This window comes from Salvia miltiorrhiza, chromosome 6 (genome assembly GCF_028751815.1).
Source record: "Salvia miltiorrhiza cultivar Shanhuang (shh) chromosome 6, IMPLAD_Smil_shh, whole genome shotgun sequence".
Lineage (NCBI taxonomy): Eukaryota > Viridiplantae > Streptophyta > Magnoliopsida > Lamiales > Lamiaceae > Salvia > Salvia miltiorrhiza.
The window spans coordinates 1,156,831-1,180,073 of NC_080392.1; the positions used below are offsets into that span (position 1 = coordinate 1,156,831).

Sequence of the window (23,243 nt, forward strand, 5' to 3'; positions counted from 1 at the left end):
TACACCACGGGAGGCCGACGATTTTTTTTCCATTCCGCCTTCAGTTTCGACCTCCACCCATGGATGGTTGTCAATCGGCGGAATGTTGGAGAAGAACTACAAGACACTCATGCTGGGCCGACTCGCTCGCGACTCGGCCCGAGTCAAGGCGATTCAGACTAAGCTAGATCTGGTGAGGCTGGGAGATGGAGAAGCTGGAGGGACCGGTTGAGTGACGGCTTGGGTACATGACGGTGGCTCTGCTGCTGCTGCTGTTCATCCGAGGGCAAGGGTGCCCCATTGGGTGGCTTCTCGCCGGAGTTTAGAGGGGAGATAAAGAGGGCGGCACTACCGCTCGAGATACGAGCGACAGTGGTCGGGGTTCAGTAGTGGAGAGCCAGAACGGAGGGGTGGCAAGGGTTAGGCGGCGGTGGCGGCTCTATGGCTGTGCGATCGCCGATAATTGAAGGAGAATGGTGGAATTTGGGGATCTAGGGTTTTCTTTTGGGGCTGGGAGAGAGATGGAGGTTGAGGGTGACGATCTCGCTGGAGAGAGAGCGGTCGAATGGTGACTTGGCCGACAGCTTCTCGCCGGAAGGGAAGACCCGGCCGACAGCTTCTTCCCGGAAGGGAAGCCACATCCTTTTGAGGGTTTTGGAAGCCACATCATTTAATAAATAAATAAATAATCCATGTAATGGACATGTCAACCAATTTAAGCCACGTGGACTTTATTTCATCTTGTCGTCAAAAAATTTGACACATAGATTAAGTTAAGTCGCCGGAATTCTTCGCCGGATGCAAAGCCGCTCGGATGCTTAGTTGGGATATACTATGGCAGAAATTTTGAAACTGATGCAAAACGCGAAAACGCAGATAGTTATAGGATTTAGCGGCATTTACCCCTATATTTAATTTGTTTCTTGGAACGGAGGCATAAAAATTGAACCTTTCACGTCTCTATTTTAGTTGGATCGGAAAAGAGATAAACAACAACTCATAAAAAGAAAATAAAAGAAAATATCAAATCATATTTAATTGATCACTTAATTATCTTTTATAAAATTTATGTCGACTAATCTATAATTAATTTTTTCATATATGTACGTATTCATTTGAGCTATATATATGCATCCATTTATTTTGATCAATGATAAAAGTGATAGTCAAAAATAAAATTTAATGCGACCGTCGATGAGATTATAATACCAATTACGAGAAGAATATTATTTTGGTAATATCTATGAATTTTTTTGAAAATAAACCGGTTAATCGGTTAACCGAACCAAAAATTGATTTGATCGGTTTTCGGTTACCTAATAGTTAATCAGTTCCGATTAACCAGAAAATATAACTGAACCGGACCAATTACCAGACCTAATCACAACAAAATCATCCCTACATCAACACCTTAGCTCAATTCTTTTTACATACGACACCAATTGTTGTGGTGGAGGAGTTTTTTCCCGACTCAAATGCACATTCGATGTTTCTTATAAGGATTAAGCAATTTTATAAAATATTTTTAGGCACAAACAAATAATATTGAAATAGCTTCTTATCCCTCTGTACTAGTATTATAATTTCAAATAATTTTTGTGACAAATTTCTTCTATTAATTTTTATTTTTGAAGCATCAGAAGTAGCTACAATTTTTGATCCATTTCTTTTAACTTCGGCTTTCTCCATTTTTCTTTATTTTTTTTTTTCTATCAAGTCTCTTTATTAATAGTATTTTTTAGTTTTGAATTTAGTTCGATTTGGGAAATTATAGTGCAATGTGTAAAATAAAATAAAACTCCAATTACTTATTATTGGGATTTTGATTTTGACCCATGAAATTAAATTTGATCGATTGTTACAATGATGGTAAATATATTTTGTAAATGTTTGACCGATATGCATATAAGAAACTATTTTGACCAAAATCGTCTAGAACATGGTAATAACTATGTATATTAATTTTCTTTATTGTTCTGAATGGATTAATTTTCTTCAAAATAAATTATTCAAAAATCGAAACAAGTAGAAGAAAGCTTGGAATAAAATTAATTTGGCACCGTAATAATATTTTACATTAAGCAAGGAGGGACTTGTATGTTAGAAAATTCCACGTTACGGGCTTATTTGTAGTTAAAAATTTGGGACACGTTTATTTTGAAGGATTAACATTGATAAATAAAAATAACAATGTTAATTCATTATTTACTAAAATGAATTGAAACTTTTAAATATTCTAAAGCCCTTGACAATTTCTATCATTTGAACTATTTTTATTTAATCCAATCTCGTTGAATGGGCGATAATGAAAATATCATAGTAATAATGATGAAATGTTCAATTATACATTTTATTAATCATAAAAAATAAACGACTTGACAAATTTTCCTTGTCTTTATTAGAACCTCGTATATTGATTTAATACAAATATAATAATTTATACTTTAATTCGGAGATTATGTTATATTCTACGAATCTTGAAACCTTGATTCTAATTTGTTGGTCATTGTTTGTGGCCACAAAGATTAATGCCTAATAATACTTGATCAATTCAAATGTAATAAATTAATGTAGCTTTCCCAAATAGCATTTCCATCCTCAACCTCGAGGATTCTAACGTTCAATGCACTAATTAAAACCAAATTTCCCCACAATTACCATATATTTTTTTTATATAAATTCATTATTATGTTTGGGATTTTTTTTTCCTAAAAAAAATTATTTTAGGGATTTTTTGGTGAATTAAAGAAAATATTACTTGGGCCTTAAGCCCACCAAATAAGCCTCAAAGTCCCATCGTCTCGGCCCAAATAATAAAATGACACAAACGCCCTCATTTTCTTCCCGTTGGTGAAAATGGCGCCAAAGATGACGTGGCTCCCCGCCACGTCGGACTGCGCGCCAAAAAAAAACCCTTATCACAGCTCCCTATATATACCTCGCCGGATCCACCGCTTCACCTTCACTGTGTGTGTTTGAGCAGAGCCATGGATGCCAGTAAACAGTCGCCGCTGCCTTCTTCGTTCAAGTCGAAGAAGCTTCTGAGTTCGCCTGCGCCGTCGGATCGGAAGGTTTCTGACCCGAACCCGGACCCGCTGAGCGTGAAGACCCCCGGGAAGCCGGCGGACCAGCCGCGGAGGCTGCGCAACCGCGGCGTGGCTCTGTCGATTTCGGATGTCAGGAAAGCGGCGATGAAGCTCCGGGAGCGGGGATCCGATCCGCCTGCGAGGACCGACGCGGTTTCGATTTCAGAAGAAGAGGAGATTGCAGAGCTGAAGAAGCCTGCTGCTGCTGAGATAGAGCTTCCGGCAAAGTGAGTGGTATTCCGGAATTTTATTCGTTGAAGATGAATCTGCATTTTATTTTAAGGATTTGTGATCTATGAATGCGTTTTCAGATCTGCTGTTTTCTCAAAGAAAATATTGAAATTCATTGGTGATATTTTTCCTTTTTTTGTGTAATATTTCATTTTCGTGTCTAATGGATGTTTGATGTTTATTTTCCAGATACGAGTTGTTGGAAAAATTCTTCAACAGCTTGGATTCCTCAATCAGGCTGCTCCAATTGAAGAGATCTGCAACGACATTTAGTAATATTAGCCCCCAAATAGGAACTTTGACCGATAGGTATGCAGAATCTGAGCTCAGATTAACGGATGTAGTATTACATTTTTATTACTTTTCTGTGACTGGGAAGCAGCTTCAAGTTTTGATTTGTTGGTCGGCCTAAAATTTCAGGAGATTTACATATAGTCATTTAGCTCAATTGAAGTTCATCTTGCCTGAGGCCATTGTGTTGGAGAAAACCCTTCAACACGACGAGCGCACAAGCTGTATGAAACCCGACCTTCGCATTACATTGGACGTTGAAGCAATTAAGAGGAAAGGCAAGTCGAAATCTGGAAATTTACAGCTGCGAAAAGTATTCCGCAGCAGACTTCTAGATTTCTTCAAATCGCATCCAGAGGTAAATACTTGTACTTTAGACATTCTTGTTCCGATTTACAAGTGTTCATCTCATTGAGAAAATGTCAGTTTTGAAGACTTGAATTATTGGTGGTCGAGATTAATTTGTCACATTGATCAGTTATTTTTGGATCATATTGATTCCGCATCTATGATATATCTCAGCGTATGAATTTGAAAAGGTTGCTGCTATGGCTATGTTTTTTGGTAGATAGATTAACTTTTCTTGCAATGCCAAATCAAAATTATTCAGCATTTGACCCTTATTGCCATAAACCTGTATCAACATACATATTCATAAACTTGCTAATAAGCTCAATGATGTGCTTGAACCATTGTTATTGCTCACGTTAGACTAGATGGAGTGGCTTGTAATATGTGTACTTGACTCGATCGTGATGACTGTTGTCATTGATTTTGTGGCGCTGCTGTTCTTCTCAAATATTAATTAGTGACAAATTTCCACATTCTGAACTCAGGGTGATGAAGTTCCAGAAGAAGTGCTACCGGAGCCCTTTAATCGATCAAAGGGAGGTCCGAGCACAAATTCAGCTCGACCTTCCGGCACATCTTCGACTGGTCCGACTCAGGGTGTGGCATTCTCAGGATTATCAGTCAGAGCCTCACTTCTGCCTCCATCATTTAAAAGGAGCTTTTCACTGCGGAATTCTGTCCATCAAGTCGAAAAGCTAAAGCAAGAACAGTCTTCGTTCAATGGTGCTGCTCTTCCTTCAGTTAACTCTGAAGATAAATTTGCTGGAGGTAGCTCTCATAAAGAAACTAGTGAAATCGCCAGACTTTCAGGCAGGGAAACATGCTCTTCATATGAAGCTTCTTTAGGCAGTGAAACGTTGTCAACTTTCCCAGAAACACCGGTAAAATGTATCATTTCTAACGAGGATGAGATGGCTTCTGCTGTACTCAAAACGCCACTGAGCATGGCATCTACTCCTACGAGTGCCACGCCTGCACTTCAGCCGACTAAAAGATGCTACATGAGCCCCGATAATGATTCGTTCAGAACCCCAAGCAAGCTTGTTAGACGGCCGCCCCCAAATAGGCCTCTGAAATTTGATACTCCGGTGAAGAGTGTGAAGAATGATGAGAATGATGATGGGCGGCGAGGGAAGTCATCAGTGCCTGGCGACATCTTCAGCATTCTCCCACAGTCTCTCATACAATCTGTAAGCATAACTGAACTTACCTACGTAGTGGTTGTGAAATTAAGCTGTTGAGATTTTTCCTTTTTCTGATTGTCTGTCTGTGTTTGCATCTACAGATTCAAGAAAAGGAGAGATTGGCATCAATGGAGCAGGAGCCAGCGATCTCTCAAGCAATGAGGCGCCGCAAAATGATTGCCGGCCTGCCCAAGCTCTTCGACAGGATTTATTTCTTCTTCCAATCAATCAGACGCTCAGTCGTCACAAAAGAGGAACTGATTCAGAAACTAATCAGCCAGCTAGACATTGTTGACAAAAGTAAGATCATCAACCAAATAAAAAACTCAAAAATCATTTCTTGTATGTAAAAAAGCCCACTAAACAAATTTATTACAACAGAGGAGGTGGAAGAGCAGCTCAGATTGCTGCAGGAGCTAGCTCCAGAGTGGATTTATGAGAAGCCCGCGTTGAGTGGAGATCTCCTCTTATGGTACGCGCCTCTCCCAATCTTCGTCTTCCTTCACTCCACCACCATTTCCACAAACTATAGAAAGACTCAGATTCATTTTCGAGTATTATCTCAGCCTAATCTTCTCTCTTGCAGTGTCAACAAGATTGTGAGCCCAGAAGCCATGCGTACGAGGCTGTCGGAGGCGATATGAGAGAAGCAAGAAACCATGTGAAGGGCAGTTTGTGAAGGGTTATATACTTAACGCAACACTTTTATGCTTGTATATATTGATACCTTATTCACTACTATTTTCCTATTGCATAATCCTATTATAGTCCAATTTATCTCATACTATAGATTATATGGTGTGTTGTAGATCACAGAAGATCATATAATTGGAAAAAGTTGAGATATAAATTGAGTTCACAATCGAGGCAACTATGGACGAGTTGCTGGTTTAGATTGTAGCATAAATGGATAAATAGTTTGTCTTGGCTATTTATTTTTGCTAGTACCTTCGTGTATTGAACAGGATCACAGTGAGATGAATTCTTATATTCTGACTAATTAAGAATCAAGATCTCGGCGACTTAAATAGTCTTAACCTTAGTTGGATTAATCGGTGTGAATAATAGATTGACTATTGCTTTGATTTATCATGGGTGAGAGTTCTCTTGAAGCTCAATATACTCGATACTTTGGGTGATAGCAATTATTATTTGACATGCGATTATATTGCAATAAGGATCTGTGTCCTGCTAATAACAGGATGATAATATCCTCTCGAGGAACTTAATAAGTTTATCGTATTAAACCCTGCAGGTGGAATTAGTTCCGATACGATAATAAGTTTAAGTGGTAGCACTCGAGATGTCGTTTATAATTAAACGACTAATTAATTAATTAATTGACCGTCAGAGGAATTAATTAATTAATGGATATTCGATATCTTAAACACGGAGATTAATTAAGTCTAATACTAGCCCCGACTCACCTAAAGAATAAAGAGGTAATTCAGTATTAATTTTCTAGTGGAATAAATTAATACTAGTGTCTCGATTTATATTCTGGGCTGAATAAGAAAAATCGAGCACTGGGAGGCCAAACTTTATTCGAGCTAGTAGATCCCCGATTGGCCCAAATTAAGGCTTAAATCTCAAGTGGGCAAACAATTCATTATCTCTAGATTCTTTCTCATAAATAATTGCTAAAGATATCACTTTGCCAAAAGTGAAATAAATAAATGGCAAACATAATAATTGCTATTATTCTTATCTTTTGCTATTTTAATCAAAAGTAAAAGAAAAGAAAAGTATGTGATATCATTCTTAAGAATGAAGAATCACGTAGCAATTGTAGACAATTTGAAAAAGAAGAGAAATTGAGAAAGAAAGAGATTGAGAGTTTTTGTTCATTGGAGTTGAGATAGGATTCGAAGATCGTTGCCATCCAACGTCGAATCTTGCCGTGGGAACAATTCGGAAGATCAACTCTGGAGTCGATCACTTCTCGTTTCGCAGGTATACTTCTTTTACTACCTTGTAGGATTATGGTTTTTGTATGTACTTGTTAGATATCCGAAATGGATCGTGGGCACACGAACCGTATATCAAAATATGATTCCTACAATTGGTATCAGAGCCAAGGTCCGGACATTTCGGCTCTATCGGATTAATGAGTAGTAAAACCATTAGATCTTGGTAGAACTTTGCTATATCAATATGCAGGTTTTGTATATTGTTCGTCGTCTTATCGTGGATCATTTATTTGATTTGTCGATCTTGGCCTGTAATCTTAAAATCACGACAAGCTATGCGTGATTAGATTAGGATTTCCATTTGTATTTTTTTTCTTTGTTGGTTTATCTATTGGAGAACAATAGAAATCAAGAACAGAGGGTGATAGAATGCAAAATGGAGAAGCACAGAAATTCAGCCGGTGCCGCCGTGCCTCTCGCAGGAAATCAAGTTCTGGCAGTCTCCGAAGAACAGCTATAACTTCCTCTACAGAAGTCCGATTGAGGTGAAACAAGTGGCCACGGAAAGCTCTTTCAAAGACGAAGAAGTCGTATTTCTGCATAAAATACGATTGGAGTTCGTTTGAGGGGTCAAACGGAGCGTTGAAGTTAGCTGACCTGTTCAGCGACAGTTTGACGAATTGGGCCTATCTTTTGGACTTCTATGATTTAATTCCATTGGGCTCTCTTTTGGGCCTCTTAAATTAAATATATTGGACCTATTTAATTAAATTAAGTTGGGCCTATTTAATTAAATTAATTTGAGCTTAATAATTTGGGCTCTTTTATTTAATTAATTTGAGCCTCTTTGATTTAATTAATTTGGGATCTTTTATTTAATTTGGGCTACTTAATGGATGGAGTGTTTCGCGGACGACGAGACTTGCCAAAAGACGAAGAAATCTATTATGTAATAGATTAGAATTTAATTTCCCTTATTTTATTCATTTGTAATAAAATAGGCAGGGAAGAACAGGTTCCAGGTTTCCACGATAAGACGACAATTTTTTTTGTCGGGTTTCTTTTATGTCGTGGAATTTAATCACCGTTAAGGTGTTTTTAGAAGCATGATATTTTTTTTGTGGTTTTAAATGCGCATAGTATATCATGCTAGGTGTTATCACGTTTTCTCTAAGCATGTTTTAGAATTTCAAGCGAGCATGTTTTATTACATGTGTTATAGAAATGCATGCTTAGGTTTTCCGTGTCAACGTGATTTAACCTATAAACCTTTTGAAGTAAAAGATTAAGCGGATAATTCAATTTTTTTAAATAAAATTGATATAGACCTCCACAGTTGGTTTAAGACAAAGTAAATTGATAATTGGTGTAAACGTCCACACGAACGTGGCTTGCACTCGTTATTAATTTGCAACTTTTGTCGGTTAAACTTCTAAATTAAAAAATATTTTAATCTTGTGAATAAGTGGGAGTTTTTGCATGTAAACGTTCACACTATCGTGACTTGCATGTATTAATTTCTGCGAATTATTCTAGAAATGATTAAAATTAATTATTTTAACCTTGAGAATAGTGAGAGCTTCTCGTGTAAACGTCCACACGAACGTGGCTTGCACGGGTTAGTCTTTCATGGATTATTCTAGAAGGGGTTAAAATAAAAGATAGTCATAAAGTTGACTAAACTGTGGTCATAGCTTAGGCGTTTATTTCAAGTACAACTCCCCAACGGAGTCCCTTCTTGAAATTGCGTGGTCTAGACAAGGTCCGTTTATTGGTCCCATTTTTTCATAAGGATAAGTTGAAAATGGAATGAGACCAAAGACTGGGTGTCTGGTCAAACGAAGAGCGCGTAAACGTCCACACGAACGTGGCTTGCGTGTAATTCGATTGGGCTAACGGAGGTTTCAATAATATTGTTTTATCAAAAGGTTACAATATTATTGCTACGAATCTTTATGCAATAACGTGTTTTCTTATTTGCATTTGTTTGTTTAATATTTCAGATATGACTATTACCCCGCTTTTGAATGTTTTATCTGCTAAGCCGCTTACTGGTCCGAATTTTTTCGGAATGGAAGCGCAATCTGGGATTTGTCCTAGACGCGGAGGAGTATAAGTTTGTGCTTACTACTCCTGCTCCCGCGAACCTTACTACTCGGTCTTCTGAAGAGCAAAGGGAGGCCCATAAGCGGTGGCATAGGGCGAATAATATGACGAAAGCTTATATTATGACCACTATGTCTTCTGCGTTGCAGCTGCAACATCAGTCGTTGGAGACTGCGGCTGCAATTATAAGGAACCTCGAGGAGCTCTTTGGGGAATCAGACCGATCAGTCCATTTTGAACTCATGAGGAAACTCATGTCTTCAAAGATGATGGAAGGTTCGTCTGTGCGCGAGCACGTGCTTGGAATGATTAATCATTTCAATGAGCTGGACGTGCTCGGTGGAGGAATCGAGGATGCCATTAAGGTAGACATGGTTCTCCACACTCTGCCCAAATCCTACGAAAACTTCCGACTCAATGCCGTAATGGGCAAGAAAAAGTTCACTCTAAATGAACTGCTTAATGAGTTGGTAGCGGCCGAGGGGGTCATGGGAAAGAGTCCACAGGCTTTGGCCACTGCCACATGACCCAGTTTTCCACCGAAAGGTAGGAAGAAGAAAGGGCCCCATGGCAAGAAAGGCCAAGAAAAAGGTGGGAGCAAGAAGAAGCTAGGCCCGACCGGAGGCGTTGGCAAGCCAAAGGGGAAAGGGAAATGATTCAAGTGTCAACAAGTAGGACATTGGAAATCCGACTGTCCCTTGATGAAGAAAGCTCAAGGTATTTCTATTGCTCTAGTAACGGAAACATATTCAGTTTCGAGATCTTCCCATCAATGGGTTGTTGACTCGGGTGCAACTGACCATGTTTGTTACACCTTGCAGGGGTTCCTGCGGACAAGGGAGCTTAGTAAAGGCGAGCTAGCACTCTCCATGGGAAATGAAGCAAGCTTACCCGTTGTTTCAATTGGAGATGTGAATTTATTAATTGATGAACATGTTTTGGTTTTAAGAGATGTACTCTATGTTCCGGGTTTTCGGAAAAACTTGATTTTTACCATTCAATTACGAAAGTATGGATATTCTGTTCTTTTAGAAGACAGTGCAGTATTCATTAAAGATGGTCAAGTTTTATTTAGAAGTGCAGCTGATTCTCTTTATACTTTTACATGTCCATTTGATTATTCTTCATCTGCTTTTACTTTGACTACAAACCAAAAGAAGAGAAAAGCTTCTTCTCTAGAGAACCAAACTCTTCTTTGGCACCTACGATTGGGTCACATCAATCTAAGGAGGATCCAAAGACTGGTTTCCGATGGTATCTTGGAGTCTCTTCAAGTAGAACCAATCCCAGTCTGCGAATCCTGCCTAGAAGGAAAGATGACGACTCGGCCTTTCAAGGCCAAGGGGTATAGGGCCAAAGAAGTGTTGGAACTGGTTCATTCTGACTTGTGCGGACCTATGTCCACTCAAGCTCGTGGAGGGTACGAGTATTTTGTCACTTTCATTGACGATTACTCAAGGTACGGGTACATTTACTTGTTGCGCTACAAGTCTGAATGCTTTGACAAGTTTCAAATATTCAAGGCGGAAGTAGAAAAGCGACAAGGTAAAAGTATCAAGTCATTGCGATCTGACTGCGGTGGCGAATACCTCAGTAACGAGTTTAGAGCATACTTGTTAGAATATGGGATTACATCTCAGTTGACTACACCGGGTACACCCCAACAGAATGGTGTGGCAGAGAGAAGAAATAGAACTCTTCTTGAGATGGTTAGATCGATGATGAGTTTTGCTACTTTACCCATTTCGTTTTGGGGATATGCCTTAGAAACAACTGGTTACATTCTAAACTTAGTGCATTCTAAGTCGGTTGCTAAGACCCCGTCCGAGCTGTGGTCAGGGCGCAAGCCTTCTCTTAACCACATCCGGGTTTGGGGCAGTCCAGCACACGTGCTGAACAAGGATGCCGATAAGTTGAGCTCTAGAACTGAAGTAAAGTTGTTTATAGGATATCCTAGAGGAACGAAAGGGGGTTATTTTTATTGTCCTAAAGATCAAAAAGTCGTTATTAGCACTAACGCAAGATTCTTGGAAGAGGACTACATAAATAACCATAAAAGTAAGAGTAAAATTATATTCGGAGAGGTCAAAGAAATTGGCACGACAAGTCAGCCAATTCAGCCAATTGTGCAAGATGTAGTACCGCAGGTCTCATCAGAAAATGCACAGAATGTCGATACCGAATCTGAAATAGTGCCACGTCGAAGTGAGAGGGAATCAAAGGGCAAACTGCCCAGTCGATATGCATTTGTCAATAAATCTAAAGATTCAATTGACGATGGGCTTATCGAAGAAGATCCCTGGACTTACTCCGAAGCACTAGCAGATCCGGATGCTCTTGAGTGGGAGGCATGTATGGTTTCAGAATTTGAATCCATAACTGCCATGGATGTATACGAGAAATGTTTGCTACCTGAGGGTCGAAAGGCCATTGGTAGCAAATGGGTATACAAACGCAAGAGAGGACCGGATGGGAAGGTTACGGCCTTCAAAGCGAGACTGGTGGCGAAAGGTTATACTCAACGACCTGGTATCGATTTTGAGGAAACTTTTTCGCCAGTAGCCATGCTTAAGTCTATCCGATTTCTCTTGTCCATGGCAGCCCATATGAACCTTGAGGTATGGCAAATGGATGTCAAGACCGCATTCTTGAATGGGTATCTTGAAGAAGATAGAGATATCTATATGCTACAACCAGAAGGGTTCATCAAGAAAGGTGAAGAGCATCTAGTTTGGAAGCTTAAGAAGTCTATTTATGGACTTAAGCAAGCTTCACGATCCTGGAATAAACGTTTTGATAACGTGGTCAAAACTTATGGTTTTGAGCAGTGTGTCAACGATAGCTGCGTTTATAGGGTCTGTATCGATGGGAGTTTGGTTTTACTTATACTCTATGTGGATGACATACTTCTCATTAGTGATAATGTGAATGTATTGTCTGGCATTAAGGAGTGGTTATCCCAACAGTTTGAAATGAAGGATCTGGGAGAGGCAGCATATATTCTCGGAATAAAGATTGGTCGTGACCGATCTAAGAGAATGTTGAGTTTGTCTCAAGCATCCTACATTGACACTGTTTTGGCACGGTTCAGCATGCAGAATGCTAAGAAAGGTTTTCTACCTTTCAGACATGGTGTTCCGCTATCTAAAGCTTTGTGTCCCTCAACACCTGAGCAAATAGCGAGCATGAAGACAGTTCCTTATGCTTCGGCTGTAGGAAGTCTCATGTATGCGATGCAGTGTACCAGGCCTGATATTTGTTTTGCCGTTGGCATTGCAGCAAGATATCAGGCGAATCCAGGTCAAGCTCATTGGACTGCTGTAAAGCACATACTCAAGTATCTTAAACGGACTAAGGAGTATGCGCTAGTTTACCAGTCTCATGATCTGACACCAGTAGGGTATGTAGACGCCGATTATCAAGGTGATAAGGACAAGAGGCGGTCTACTACTGGCTATGTGTTTATGTTTGGAGGTGGAGCCATTGTGTGGAGAAGTGTAAAGCAGAAATGCAATTCACTATCCACCATGGAAGCCGAGTATGTAGCTGCTTGTGAAGCTGCTAAAGAGGCTGTATGGCTCAGGAACTTCCTAACTGAGATTGATGTGATTCCTAGTTTGCCGAAGTGCATCACAATTTATTGTGATAACGAGGCTGCTATTGCGAATAGCAAGGATTCAAGATGTCATCAATCCATGAAACACATTGATGGCAAGTATCATTACATTCGGTCTGTGGTCAAACATGGTGATGTAGCTTTGATGCATATTGCGGGAGTTGATAATCTTGCTGATCCCTTCACGAAGAGTCTTCCTGGTGCGGTGTTCAACAAGCATGTTGAAGACCTTGGAGTTCGTGACCTCCCGATACTAAACTAAACTTTAGTATAAGTGGGAGAATTTGTAATAGAGATTTACAAGTGAGTGGATAGCTAGAGGATATTATCAGTTTATTAGTCACGTTGTATACTAAAAGTTTGCTTTAGTATAAGTGGGAGAATTGAAGGGTTATATACTTAAAGCAACACTTTTATGCTTGTATATATTGATACCTTATTCACTACTATTTTCCTATCTGAATTATTGTTATTGCATAATCCTATTATAGTCCAATTTATCTCATACTATAGATTATATGGTGTGTTGTAGATCACAGAAGATCATATAATTGGAAAAAGTTGAGATATAAATTGAGTTCACAATCGAGGCAACTATGGACGAGTTGCTGGTTTAGATTGTAGCATAAATGGATAAATAGTTTGTCTTGGCTATTTATTTTTGCTAGTACCTTCGTGTATTGAACAGGATCACAGTGAGATGAATTCTTATATTCTGACTAATTAAGAATCAAGATCTCGGCGACTTAAATAGTCTTAACCTTAGTTGGATTAATCGGTGTGAATAATAGATTGACTATTGCTTTGATTTATCATGGGTGAGAGTTCTCTTGAAGCTCAATATACTCGATACTTTGGGTGATAGCAATTATTATTTGACATGCGATTATATTGCAATAAGGATCTGTGTCCTGCTAATAACAGGATGATAATATCCTCTCGAGGAACTTAATAAGTTTATCGTATTAAACCCTGCAGGTGGAATTAGTTCCGATACGATAATAAGTTTAAGTGGTAGCACTCGAGATGTCGTTTATAATTAAACGACTAATTAATTAATTAATTGACCGTCAGAGGAATTAATTAATTAATGGATATTCGATATCTTAAACACGGAGATTAATTAAGTCTAATACTAGCCCCGACTCACCTAAAGAATAAAGAGGTAATTCAGTATTAATTTTCTAGTGGAATAAATTAATACTAGTGTCTCGATTTATATTCTGGGCTGAATAAGAAAAATCGAGCACTGGGAGGCCAAACTTTATTCGAGCTAGTAGATCCCCGATTGGCCCAAATTAAGGCTTAAATCTCAAGTGGGCAAACAATTCATTATCTCTAGATTCTTTCTCATAAATAATTGCTAAAGATATCACTTTGCCAAAAGTGAAATAAATAAATGGCAAACATAATAATTGCTATTATTCTTATCTTTTGCTATTTTAATCAAAAGTAAAAGAAAAGAAAAGTATGTGATATCATTCTTAAGAATGAAGAATCACGTAGCAATTGTAGACAATTTGAAAAAGAAGAGAAATTGAGAAAGAAAGAGATTGAGAGTTTTTGTTCATTGGAGTTGAGATAGGATTCGAAGATCGTTGCCATCCAACGTCGAATCTTGCCGTGGGAACAATTCGGAAGATCAACTCTGGAGTCGATCACTTCTCGTTTCGCAGGTATACTTCTTTTACTACCTTGTAGGATTATGGTTTTTGTATGTACTTGTTAGATATCCGAAATGGATCGTGGGCACACGAACCGTATATCAAAATATGGTTCCTACAGTTTGATGATGAGAAGTTCATGCTTTTGTCACTTAAGAAATGCCAGATTTTGCTCATCTTTGAAGGCTTGAAACCAGAAGGAAAATAGGTGTTTTATCATCAGTGTTTCTTCATTAATCTTTTTTAACTAAGTTAAAATTAACTGCTGGAAATTGGTGCTGAGATATAAATTAGAACTTAGAAGTGATTTTTGCCCATTTCGTTCCAATCATAGCAGTTTTCAAACTGCAGTTGTAAATTAAAATTAGTCAAGTCCTGTAAATTATATGATTATCTGGGAAAATAAATCTACCAGAGCCGTGTTTGGTTCCAAAATTGATTTAGCATCGACTTCTTGCACAATTTTGAATTGACCAAAACAATGAGATATAGTAATCTTTTTTCAACATTTTGAATTTGACCAAAGAAGCCTTTTTTGTTCTGTACTAGAACAAATTTGTAACAGAGCACATGAATTTAACACATGAATTACTAAATTTGTCACATTTTTCGATTTTTAGCCAGGTTAGTGTTTAATGTTTCAAAAGAATTGGTTCATTTTATACAACCTAAACTGTTTCCGGAGATTTTGCCAGTGGAAAGGCTGAGGCATTCAAAAATTTTCATTTGTGAGAGGTATTTAATTTCCGTCTGTGTGCGGATAATTTTCTGACTTTCGTGTGAGTAATGTTCCCACCTAAAAAAAATCGCGGCTTACTTTTAAACAGAGTGAAAAGTCTCACTATAAATATAATTTTAAATTAAATAATTATAAAGTAGAGTTTTATAAATAATGTGGAATTGAACCTAGTACTATAAATGAACTTGAATTTTTTTCATTCTTCCTTTCTTTGTGACTACAAATTTTATGTTTTTTCTCTTTGGTTATTAACTTATTTTTTTGGAAATTTGGATTTAAGTGCTAGACCAAGTAATAGCGTGGACACGTGGCAGCATAGTATTGGTGCTCCACCCAAATTTCGGACCAGTAGTTGCTACACAGTTGTAGTGAGACAGTGGAAATGGTAGGTGACAATTTTCAAGCCGTGTGCAACTGCCGATACTATAAACAAGTATTTTCATCGCAGTCTTACTATATAACGATTCAAACACTAGATCCCTTTTCATTCTTTGATTTTTATCATCCCCTTCTCTCATCGCCACTTTCATTCGGTAATCTAGCCAAGGATCAAGTTTTTTCTAGCCTAGAACTAGAATGCGTGCGTGTGTGTTTCTGAATCTTTTTGTTTACCAAGAAAGAAACAATTATTGGCTTCAAAATCATTTAATCACATGCCCTTTTCCTTGATTTATTTATCTGACATCTATATCTATGATGTGAATCAGAAATTTGGCACCTCTCCCATTAATGTGATTCTTCACTGATCAAACTGTTTCTCCCTGTCTGAAAATTTTAGGTGTTGTTTTAGCGTTATGGGCGCGTTTGATTTCTTGGGAACACCTGAAGGTCAACTGTTTCTAGCCGTTGCAGTCGGTCTTGTTGGAGTTGGTGCTGCTTATTTCTTGCTATCCTCGAAGAAGCCCAAAGGTTTTGACTGTATCTTGTGTTGATGTGTTATGCAGCTCAACTTTATGTGTTTTTGTCTTTGCTTTTATCATGGGTGGGCTTCAAGATTGTATTTTTTCCACTTAATAATGTTTTGGGTTGTGTTAAGATTCAATCTAGGGCTCAGCACACTAGTGTGTTATGCTTGTTTGAATTGGTGTCAAACTTGAGATTATTGACTTTTGTTTATTTACTGAGCAGTTGAGCTTGAAGCTTGATCTGAAATTTGATTATATAAGTGAAAATGTGTTGGAGCATGTTTGTTCTATCTATCGAATCTTTATGAAACCGGCTTTTGGAGAACAAATTCATGCGATGTATCGAGTAGTTTGTCTTGAAATGCTTGGAAATGCTCATATTCTCGATCTTGTGTGGCGGACAGTGTGCTTGGATCCCGATAATTTCAAGGAGTTCAAGCTGGTGAAGAAAACACAACTTAGTCATAATGTGGCTAAGTTCAGATTTGCTCTTCCTACGCCAACCTCGGTATTGGGACTTCCTATAGGCCAACACATAAGCTGCAAGTCAGTTTCTGTATCTTAGTTGTATCTTGTATGCTCATGATATTGATATCTACTTGCTTCTTTCATGGATTACTAGTCTTGGTTTTTACTTGCTACCTATTTTTTGTTGTCTTATACTCAAAGGGGTAAGGATGGTCAAGGTGAAGAAGTGATCAAGCCTTACACTCCGACTACTTTAGATTCTGATGTTGGATATTTTGAGCTGGTTATCAAGGTGTATCTTCTCTCCTTTGGGTGTCCTTTTTGTTTTGTTATGTATATTTATACGTATTCGTTGACAGTTCGACACTTTTATGGGTTTTTTGTCCTTGTTGGTTAACTTTTTGTATGTATATTTTACGTAATGCCAGATGTATCCACAAGGAAGAATGTCTCACCATTTTAGAGAAATGCAAGAAGGAGACTATCTGGCTATAAAAGGACCAAAGGTATCTGCTGTTCTAGTATGGGATTGTGATTTAATTATATATTAGAAAATCCCTCTATTGCTTCCCTTAGACAGTGAAACCGAATATAGAGGGAAAAACTGGGGTGGGGGTTTAGATGGAACGAACGAAGCATGAGAAGAAGAAAGATTATGCTGTTTACAGTTGAAATGAGAGTGACGGTTTGCTATGAGTCTATGACCGATGTTGCAAATTACATTCATTAATCTTTTGGATGTATCTATTACTATGATTTATGAGAAAATAGTTTTAACCTAATGCACTTCATGATCCCGAGCATCTCATAGCCAATGCGTCTGCTGCTGCTGCGTGACCATCCAAGCCATTTATCATGGCCATATAGCCACATTAGATCCCTTTAAGTCTTAGTGATATACCTTCTTGAGATTGTTAAGCAAATTATTGCGATACAAATTTGTTCCATTTCAGTAAGTTGTTGGTATCTAGGCTAATCATGGTAGAGACCATAGGCAGTTCTGCCACGAAGTAAATATGCAAGATTTTATCAACACTTGTGAATCTTAAAATGCCAATATTAACCTTCGTGTAAATCTTATGCTCGTTTGAGAGGCTCTCGTATTGTTTTGCCTGGATGGTTGAGTTTGTAGTCATGGATAAAATATAGTGATTCCTAGATGGTTTATTTCTTCTCGAATGTTTGAACCGTGTTGCTAAATGAACTTCATTTCATTATCGTTAGGGCCGTTTTAAGTATCAACCGAATCAAGTGAGAGCATTTGGAATGATTGCTGGAGGTTCTGGAATTACCCCAATGTTCCAGGTCTATATTTAACTTTATTGCACTGCCTCTCTCTCTCTCTCTCTGATGATGGTGATGATGAATCAAATCAGTAAATTGTACTTAACGATGTTTTCATATTTCTCGTTTTTGTGTACAGGTTGCTAGAGCGGTTCTTGAAAATCCAAGTGACAAAACAAAGGTTCACCTGATTTATGCTAATGTTATGTTTGAGGACATTCTCTTGAAGGTGATATACATATATATATCATATATGATCTACATCTTATTATTGCTAAAAAAACAATATAAAGATGTTTTTTGTGTATGGTCTTGAGTAGTTCTATTTGTTGGTTTCAGGATGAATTGGATAATCTTGCAAGAACGTACCCCGATACGTTCAAAATCTACTACGTGCTCAATCAAGTAAGCTTATCATATGATTTGTAATTTCTCCTAGTCATTATCCTTTTCTCATTCTCATGAATTACTGCAAAAAATGCCTAACCAAATTGCATTGTGTAATACTGTTTTACATGAAATGGTTTGTTAAAATCTTGAAAATTAGACATTACTTCCCATAGGAGCTTACAACTTACTAGATCATACCCTCTTAAGTCTTAATGTGAGCTGAGCTCGTATGAGTATGTGTCGAGCCAGCAATACTCTATAGACGAACTAACTGCATCTTCGTGTAGCCTGTTTAACTTCTGCTTCTGTGATAAACTTCCCTTTTAACAGACCATGCATCATTTAGACGATTCCCATTACTCTCAGTGGTTTTCTTGGCTTGATATTGACTCTCTAACGACATAAGATTCGCTGATCAGATAGGGAAATAGGTTGACAGCAGAAATTCATCTGATTTTTCTCACCAAGTGAAAGTTGCCATGTTTGTTTTCATGAGAGCAAGTAGAGCTGTATATAATTGCTCACTTACACTTGTCGTTGCTCGTTTGAACTTGCGTAGCCTCCTGAGATATGGGAGGGCGGTGTTGGATTCGTATCAAAAGAAATGATTGAAGCTCACCTCCCAGCACCAGCTTCTGATATCCAGGTTTGTGTTGAGCTATGTGAAATCTAGCCGACGTTGCAACTGCAGCCTCTCGAGCACTAAGTTTGTCGTTGGTCTGTGCAGATGCTGAGATGCGGTCCGCCTCCCATGAACAAGGCCATGGCTGCCCATCTTGAAGCTCTTGGCTATGCCTCAGAGACTCAGTTCCAATTCTAACTCTGTTCAAGAGCTTATGCTTTTGAAACATATGTTCTGTTTTGAGGTAGTAAGGTTTTGTTGTTTGTTAAGATGCAGTTGCAGTGGGGAGAGAGAGAGTTTTAAGTTATTTTTAGCAATTTTCAAAAACATATTGGTTTATGCAGCAATGTGATATAGTAACAAAAAGAGAAGAAGAAATAATTGTTTTTATTGTTTCCTACTTTTCACTGGTAAAACTTATTCAAGCCCACTCCAAGAATTGTTTAGTTTGTTCTCAAATTGGTTTGTTTTAATAAAGAGGAGCTAAGGTATGAATGTATGAATTGGATAAAATAAATATTTATTTTAAAATATAAATTAGAAGTTTGTTTTAGCTCTTAGATTATGAAGACATACAATTACTTACTATTTTGTTAAATGAATTTGTGATCTCGAGTTTGAATTGTAAAAATTTCACCATTTTTTCATAAAAATTGTATATGTACAAAAGGTTCATCATATGATAACATTTCATATATTTTAAAATAAATTTGTACATTAACATATTCTTCATATATATTTATATAGTATTTCCCAATATGCATCTTTCAAGGCATCAAAATTATTTCCCAAGACACCTCAATTTCATCTAATTAATACCAAAAAGACGATAAACACAGCATGCAATGCCACCCTCATTTCCCACTGAAATTTGTAATCTATCATTAGTGATCATATCCAACTTGTGATTAAGTAAAATCATAATTAGCAATCATGAATATTGATTTTACTCAAGATTAGACGACAAAGATACTTCAACATTTTCACATTTTTGAACAATTATTTTTCATCTTAGGAATGATTAAATACTAGAATTCACGAGTTCAAATTCTGTCGATGACAATAATAAAATATGATACTGTGATAAATCTTGAATTATTTGATCGATTTTCATAATCTCAAGAAAAACATAGGCAAAAACATGAATGTAAAAACTAGATCTTTTTCCTAAAATAAAAATTTTTCCTAAATCGGAACAAACGAGAGCCCAGGTGCCTCCTTTACAGAGAGAGAGAGAGAGAGAGAGAGAGAGGATAATAAATAAAGGAGTCCAATCACTGAGATTTGACAAATGCCCTTTTCTCCGAGTGTTGTTTGGTAGTATTATAGTAAGTATTACTTTGAGCTTTTCCCTTCTATTGCCTCTTTCTCTCTCATCAGACTCTCTCACACACGCATACCTTGGTTCTTTTCCTTGAATTTTTACATTGGGTTGATATTCTGATACCATAGTCCATCTGGGATTTCATTTCTTTCGAAAGGCTTCCCCTTTCATTACCCTCTCACACATCTACTTTGCATTCCTTGCTTATTTTCTTGAATTTTTAATGGGTTCCATAAGCTGACATCGCAATCCATCTAAAATTTCATTTCTTCCGCATTTCGATTTCTCTAACAGAGAAGCCCTTCTCTTCCTAGCTTCAAGGGTTTGCTTGCATTAGATTTTGTATTCTGCTGGGGCACCTTACCTGGATGCATGCTAGTATTTTTTAGCTTAGAAATGTAGAAAATGTGATTTAAATTTAGGGTTCTATTTCAAGTTCGACTCTTGAGAAAGAAATTGAAATAGTGTAATGTTAATCCGATGTTTGAGTGATTGAATGAAACTATTGATACATAAAGGCACTGGATTTTGGGTGCTAGAATGTCAAAAATGGGATTCGTTGCTTATAAATCCCTATTCTGTTGGTTCTTGTTGACATCATCATTGTTCATATTATCTTGGTTGTCAATGCTAAGATCAACTGGGCAGTCTCATTCTGTTGCATTTGGTATACTGCCAAACTCGAGGTTGCTACGATTCTCAGAAATTTCGAATCTTGATGTATCAGTGGGTGAGAGAGCAAATGGGGATAAGAGCTTAGAGAAATGTGGTGGTAATGTGCCATTGCTTAGGGTTTTCATGTATGATTTGCCATCAGAGTTTCATTTTGATCTATTAGGGTGGAAGGGTGTTGGGGAGAACGATGTGTGGCCCGACATTCGGGTTAAGGTTCCCGACTACCCTGGTGGGTTGAATCTGCAGCACAGCATAGAATACTGGCTGACTTTGGATCTCTTGAGCTCTGAATTTGCAGAGAATTTGATAGGTCGTAGTGCTGTGCGAGTGCATAGCTCTAGCGAAGCAGATGTCGTGTTTGTGCCCTTTTTCTCGTCTCTGTGCTATAACCGGTTCTCAAAGGTGAGGCCGGGCCAGAAGAGGAGCACGAATGTTGTATTGCAGGAGAAGTTGGTTAAGTTCTTGACAGCTCAGGAGGAATGGAAGAGGTCTGGTGGGAAAGACCATATAATCGTTGCTCACCATCCGAATAGTTTGTTAGACGCGAGGTTGAAGCTGTGGCCTGCAATATTCGTTCTATCAGATTTCGGGAGGTATCCTCCGACCATTGCCAATGTTGAGAAGGATGTTATTGCGCCTTACAGGCACGTCACTGAGAGTTACGTGGATGACTCGTCTGGTTTTGATAGTCGTCCCACCTTGCTCTATTTTCAGGGTGCTATCTATAGAAAAGATGTAAGTTGGCTTTGTTTCTTTACATTTCATGCTTGCATATATCTATTATGTTATTTTGCTTCATTGTTTCTAATGATAAGCCGTGTTTGTTGTTTTTGCAAAATGATGGTTGAGAACTACAGACTGCGTTAGAGCCCCGGCCTTCTCTTTAATCTAGGAGTATGTCTGATTTTATATATGTTAGTTGAGTAGAACATTAACTTAGATTTATGGCCTTTTTGGAATCAATTCATCTTCGATGGTTCAACGCTCGTGATCTCTGCTTGTGTTTGTGTTTGCCTCTAGAGAAGCTATATCGAGCTACTGCTGCTGCTAGTTGTGTGTCTTAAATGTGAAATACTAGTTAGCAAATCTTGGATTGTGTACTGCCAACTTCAAAAGTATATATTGGATAGGAAATGTCGTATATTTCTGGTCGACACTAGATGTAATGTTAGCCGGGATCGTGGTGTAGGTCAATTTATGGTAGTATCGCCTTATGAAAAAACGTATTCAAGAAAATAAGAATGGCTGCTGAATCCTCTTTGGTATATGTCTTGTGAACCTTAACAAGAAGGTGCAGGATGTATTTTTCGAATAAGTGAGTGATTATCCAACACAAATGATTGAGAATCGAGTAAAACATTCATTCTATACGACACTCGTTTCTGCAAAACCTATGTTAGCTAACAGGTTGTCCCTTAAGATGTAATATCAGTTAGTTTTGTTACATCACATATCCCGGTTGCTTGATCGATTTTTGCTTTGTATAACTGCTTCCTCTCGCTCGTTTGTGGTCTCCTAGTCTGTTTCGCGTCGTTCTTGGATGCCTCATGTGTAAACACTATCTCCGTCTCTCGTTTTCAGGGTGGAATAATTCGGCAAGAGCTATACTACATGCTGAAAAACGAAACAGATGTGCACTTCTCTTTCGGAACTTACCAAAAGGACGGCGCAAGGCAGACTTCGAAGGGAATGCGGTCGTCCAAGTTCTGCCTCAACATAGCCGGCGACACGCCCTCATCAAACCGCCTCTTTGATGCTATAGCTAGCCACTGCGTGCCTGTCATCATCAGCGATGAGATCGAGCTTCCCAACGAAGACGTTCTCGACTACTCCAAGTTCTGCGTATTCGTCAGCACGTCGGATGCTCTGAGACAAGGCTTTCTCTTGAATCTTACCAGGAATATTGGCAGAGAGGAATGGACTAGGATGTGGACGAGGCTGCGAGAAATCGAACACATGTACGAGTATCAGTATCCATCGAAACCGAACGATGCTGTCCAGATGATATGGCAGGCCGTTTCCCGCAAGGTTTCCGGCATCAGATGGAGGATTCACCGGAACAGGCGATTTTCTCGAACGAGCGCCGCCCATAGAGGTCGAGGTGCTGGTTCCGGTTCTGTGCCGAGGAATTTCGGTTGATCGATCTTGTTGTCATGAATGCTACTGTCTGCTGGAGATTGACCGGTTCGAACGAACGGAAATGGAGGAAGGAAGCCGGAATCCGGTGGCCGGAGAAATCGACATTCTAATTCTGGAGATTTGCTGTATGCTTACACAGTAGATCAATTTGTTCATTCATTCAACCTTTAGCAGTCAAATTTTGTTAGTTCAAACTTGTTTTCCTGTAGTTTGTAATACTTCCAGTTGAGGTCAAGATCATTGCTTTTAGTTTCTATGCATATCAAAAGTGGAAAATGC

General features: G+C 38.3%; 3 protein-coding genes across 5 annotated transcripts; all 3 read left to right on the plus strand.

Annotated features, from left to right (window-relative positions):
- The first annotated feature begins 2,932 nt into the window (after window positions 1-2,932).
- LOC130987714 (CDT1-like protein a, chloroplastic) lies at window positions 2,933-14,865 on the plus strand. The gene is made up of 8 exons (XM_057911349.1): window positions 2,933-3,292; window positions 3,486-3,605; window positions 3,717-3,945; window positions 4,424-5,128; window positions 5,224-5,422; window positions 5,504-5,594; window positions 5,709-5,791; window positions 14,537-14,865. Exons 1-7 carry the CDS (start codon window positions 2,967-2,969, stop codon window positions 5,764-5,766), a joined length of 1,728 nt encoding a protein of 575 aa, XP_057767332.1. The 5' UTR covers window positions 2,933-2,966; the 3' UTR covers window positions 5,767-5,791; window positions 14,537-14,865.
- A 659-nt stretch (window positions 14,866-15,524) lies between these two features.
- Window positions 15,525-19,213, plus strand: LOC130987719 (NADH--cytochrome b5 reductase 1-like). 3 transcript variants are annotated; one of them, XM_057911364.1, is made up of 10 exons: window positions 15,525-15,690; window positions 15,936-16,066; window positions 16,467-16,608; window positions 16,732-16,822; window positions 16,959-17,036; window positions 17,755-17,835; window positions 17,954-18,043; window positions 18,154-18,219; window positions 18,764-18,850; window positions 18,932-19,213. In XM_057911364.1, the coding sequence occupies exons 2-10, from the start codon at window positions 15,952-15,954 to the stop codon at window positions 19,022-19,024; spliced, it is 843 nt and encodes a 280-aa protein (XP_057767347.1). In that variant the 5' UTR covers window positions 15,525-15,690; window positions 15,936-15,951; the 3' UTR covers window positions 19,025-19,213. The 3 variants fall into 3 exon arrangements, with proteins under 3 accessions (XP_057767347.1, XP_057767346.1, XP_057767348.1); XM_057911363.1 differs by having other exon boundaries at window positions 15,530-15,590; XM_057911365.1 differs by having other exon boundaries at window positions 15,589-15,737.
- An 810-nt stretch (window positions 19,214-20,023) lies between these two features.
- On the plus strand, window positions 20,024-23,218 carry LOC130987716 (probable arabinosyltransferase ARAD1). The gene is made up of 2 exons (XM_057911352.1): window positions 20,024-21,560; window positions 22,407-23,218. The coding sequence occupies exons 1-2, from the start codon at window positions 20,691-20,693 to the stop codon at window positions 22,962-22,964; spliced, it is 1,428 nt and encodes a 475-aa protein (XP_057767335.1). The 5' UTR covers window positions 20,024-20,690; the 3' UTR covers window positions 22,965-23,218.
- Window positions 23,219-23,243: the final 25 nt, after the last annotated feature.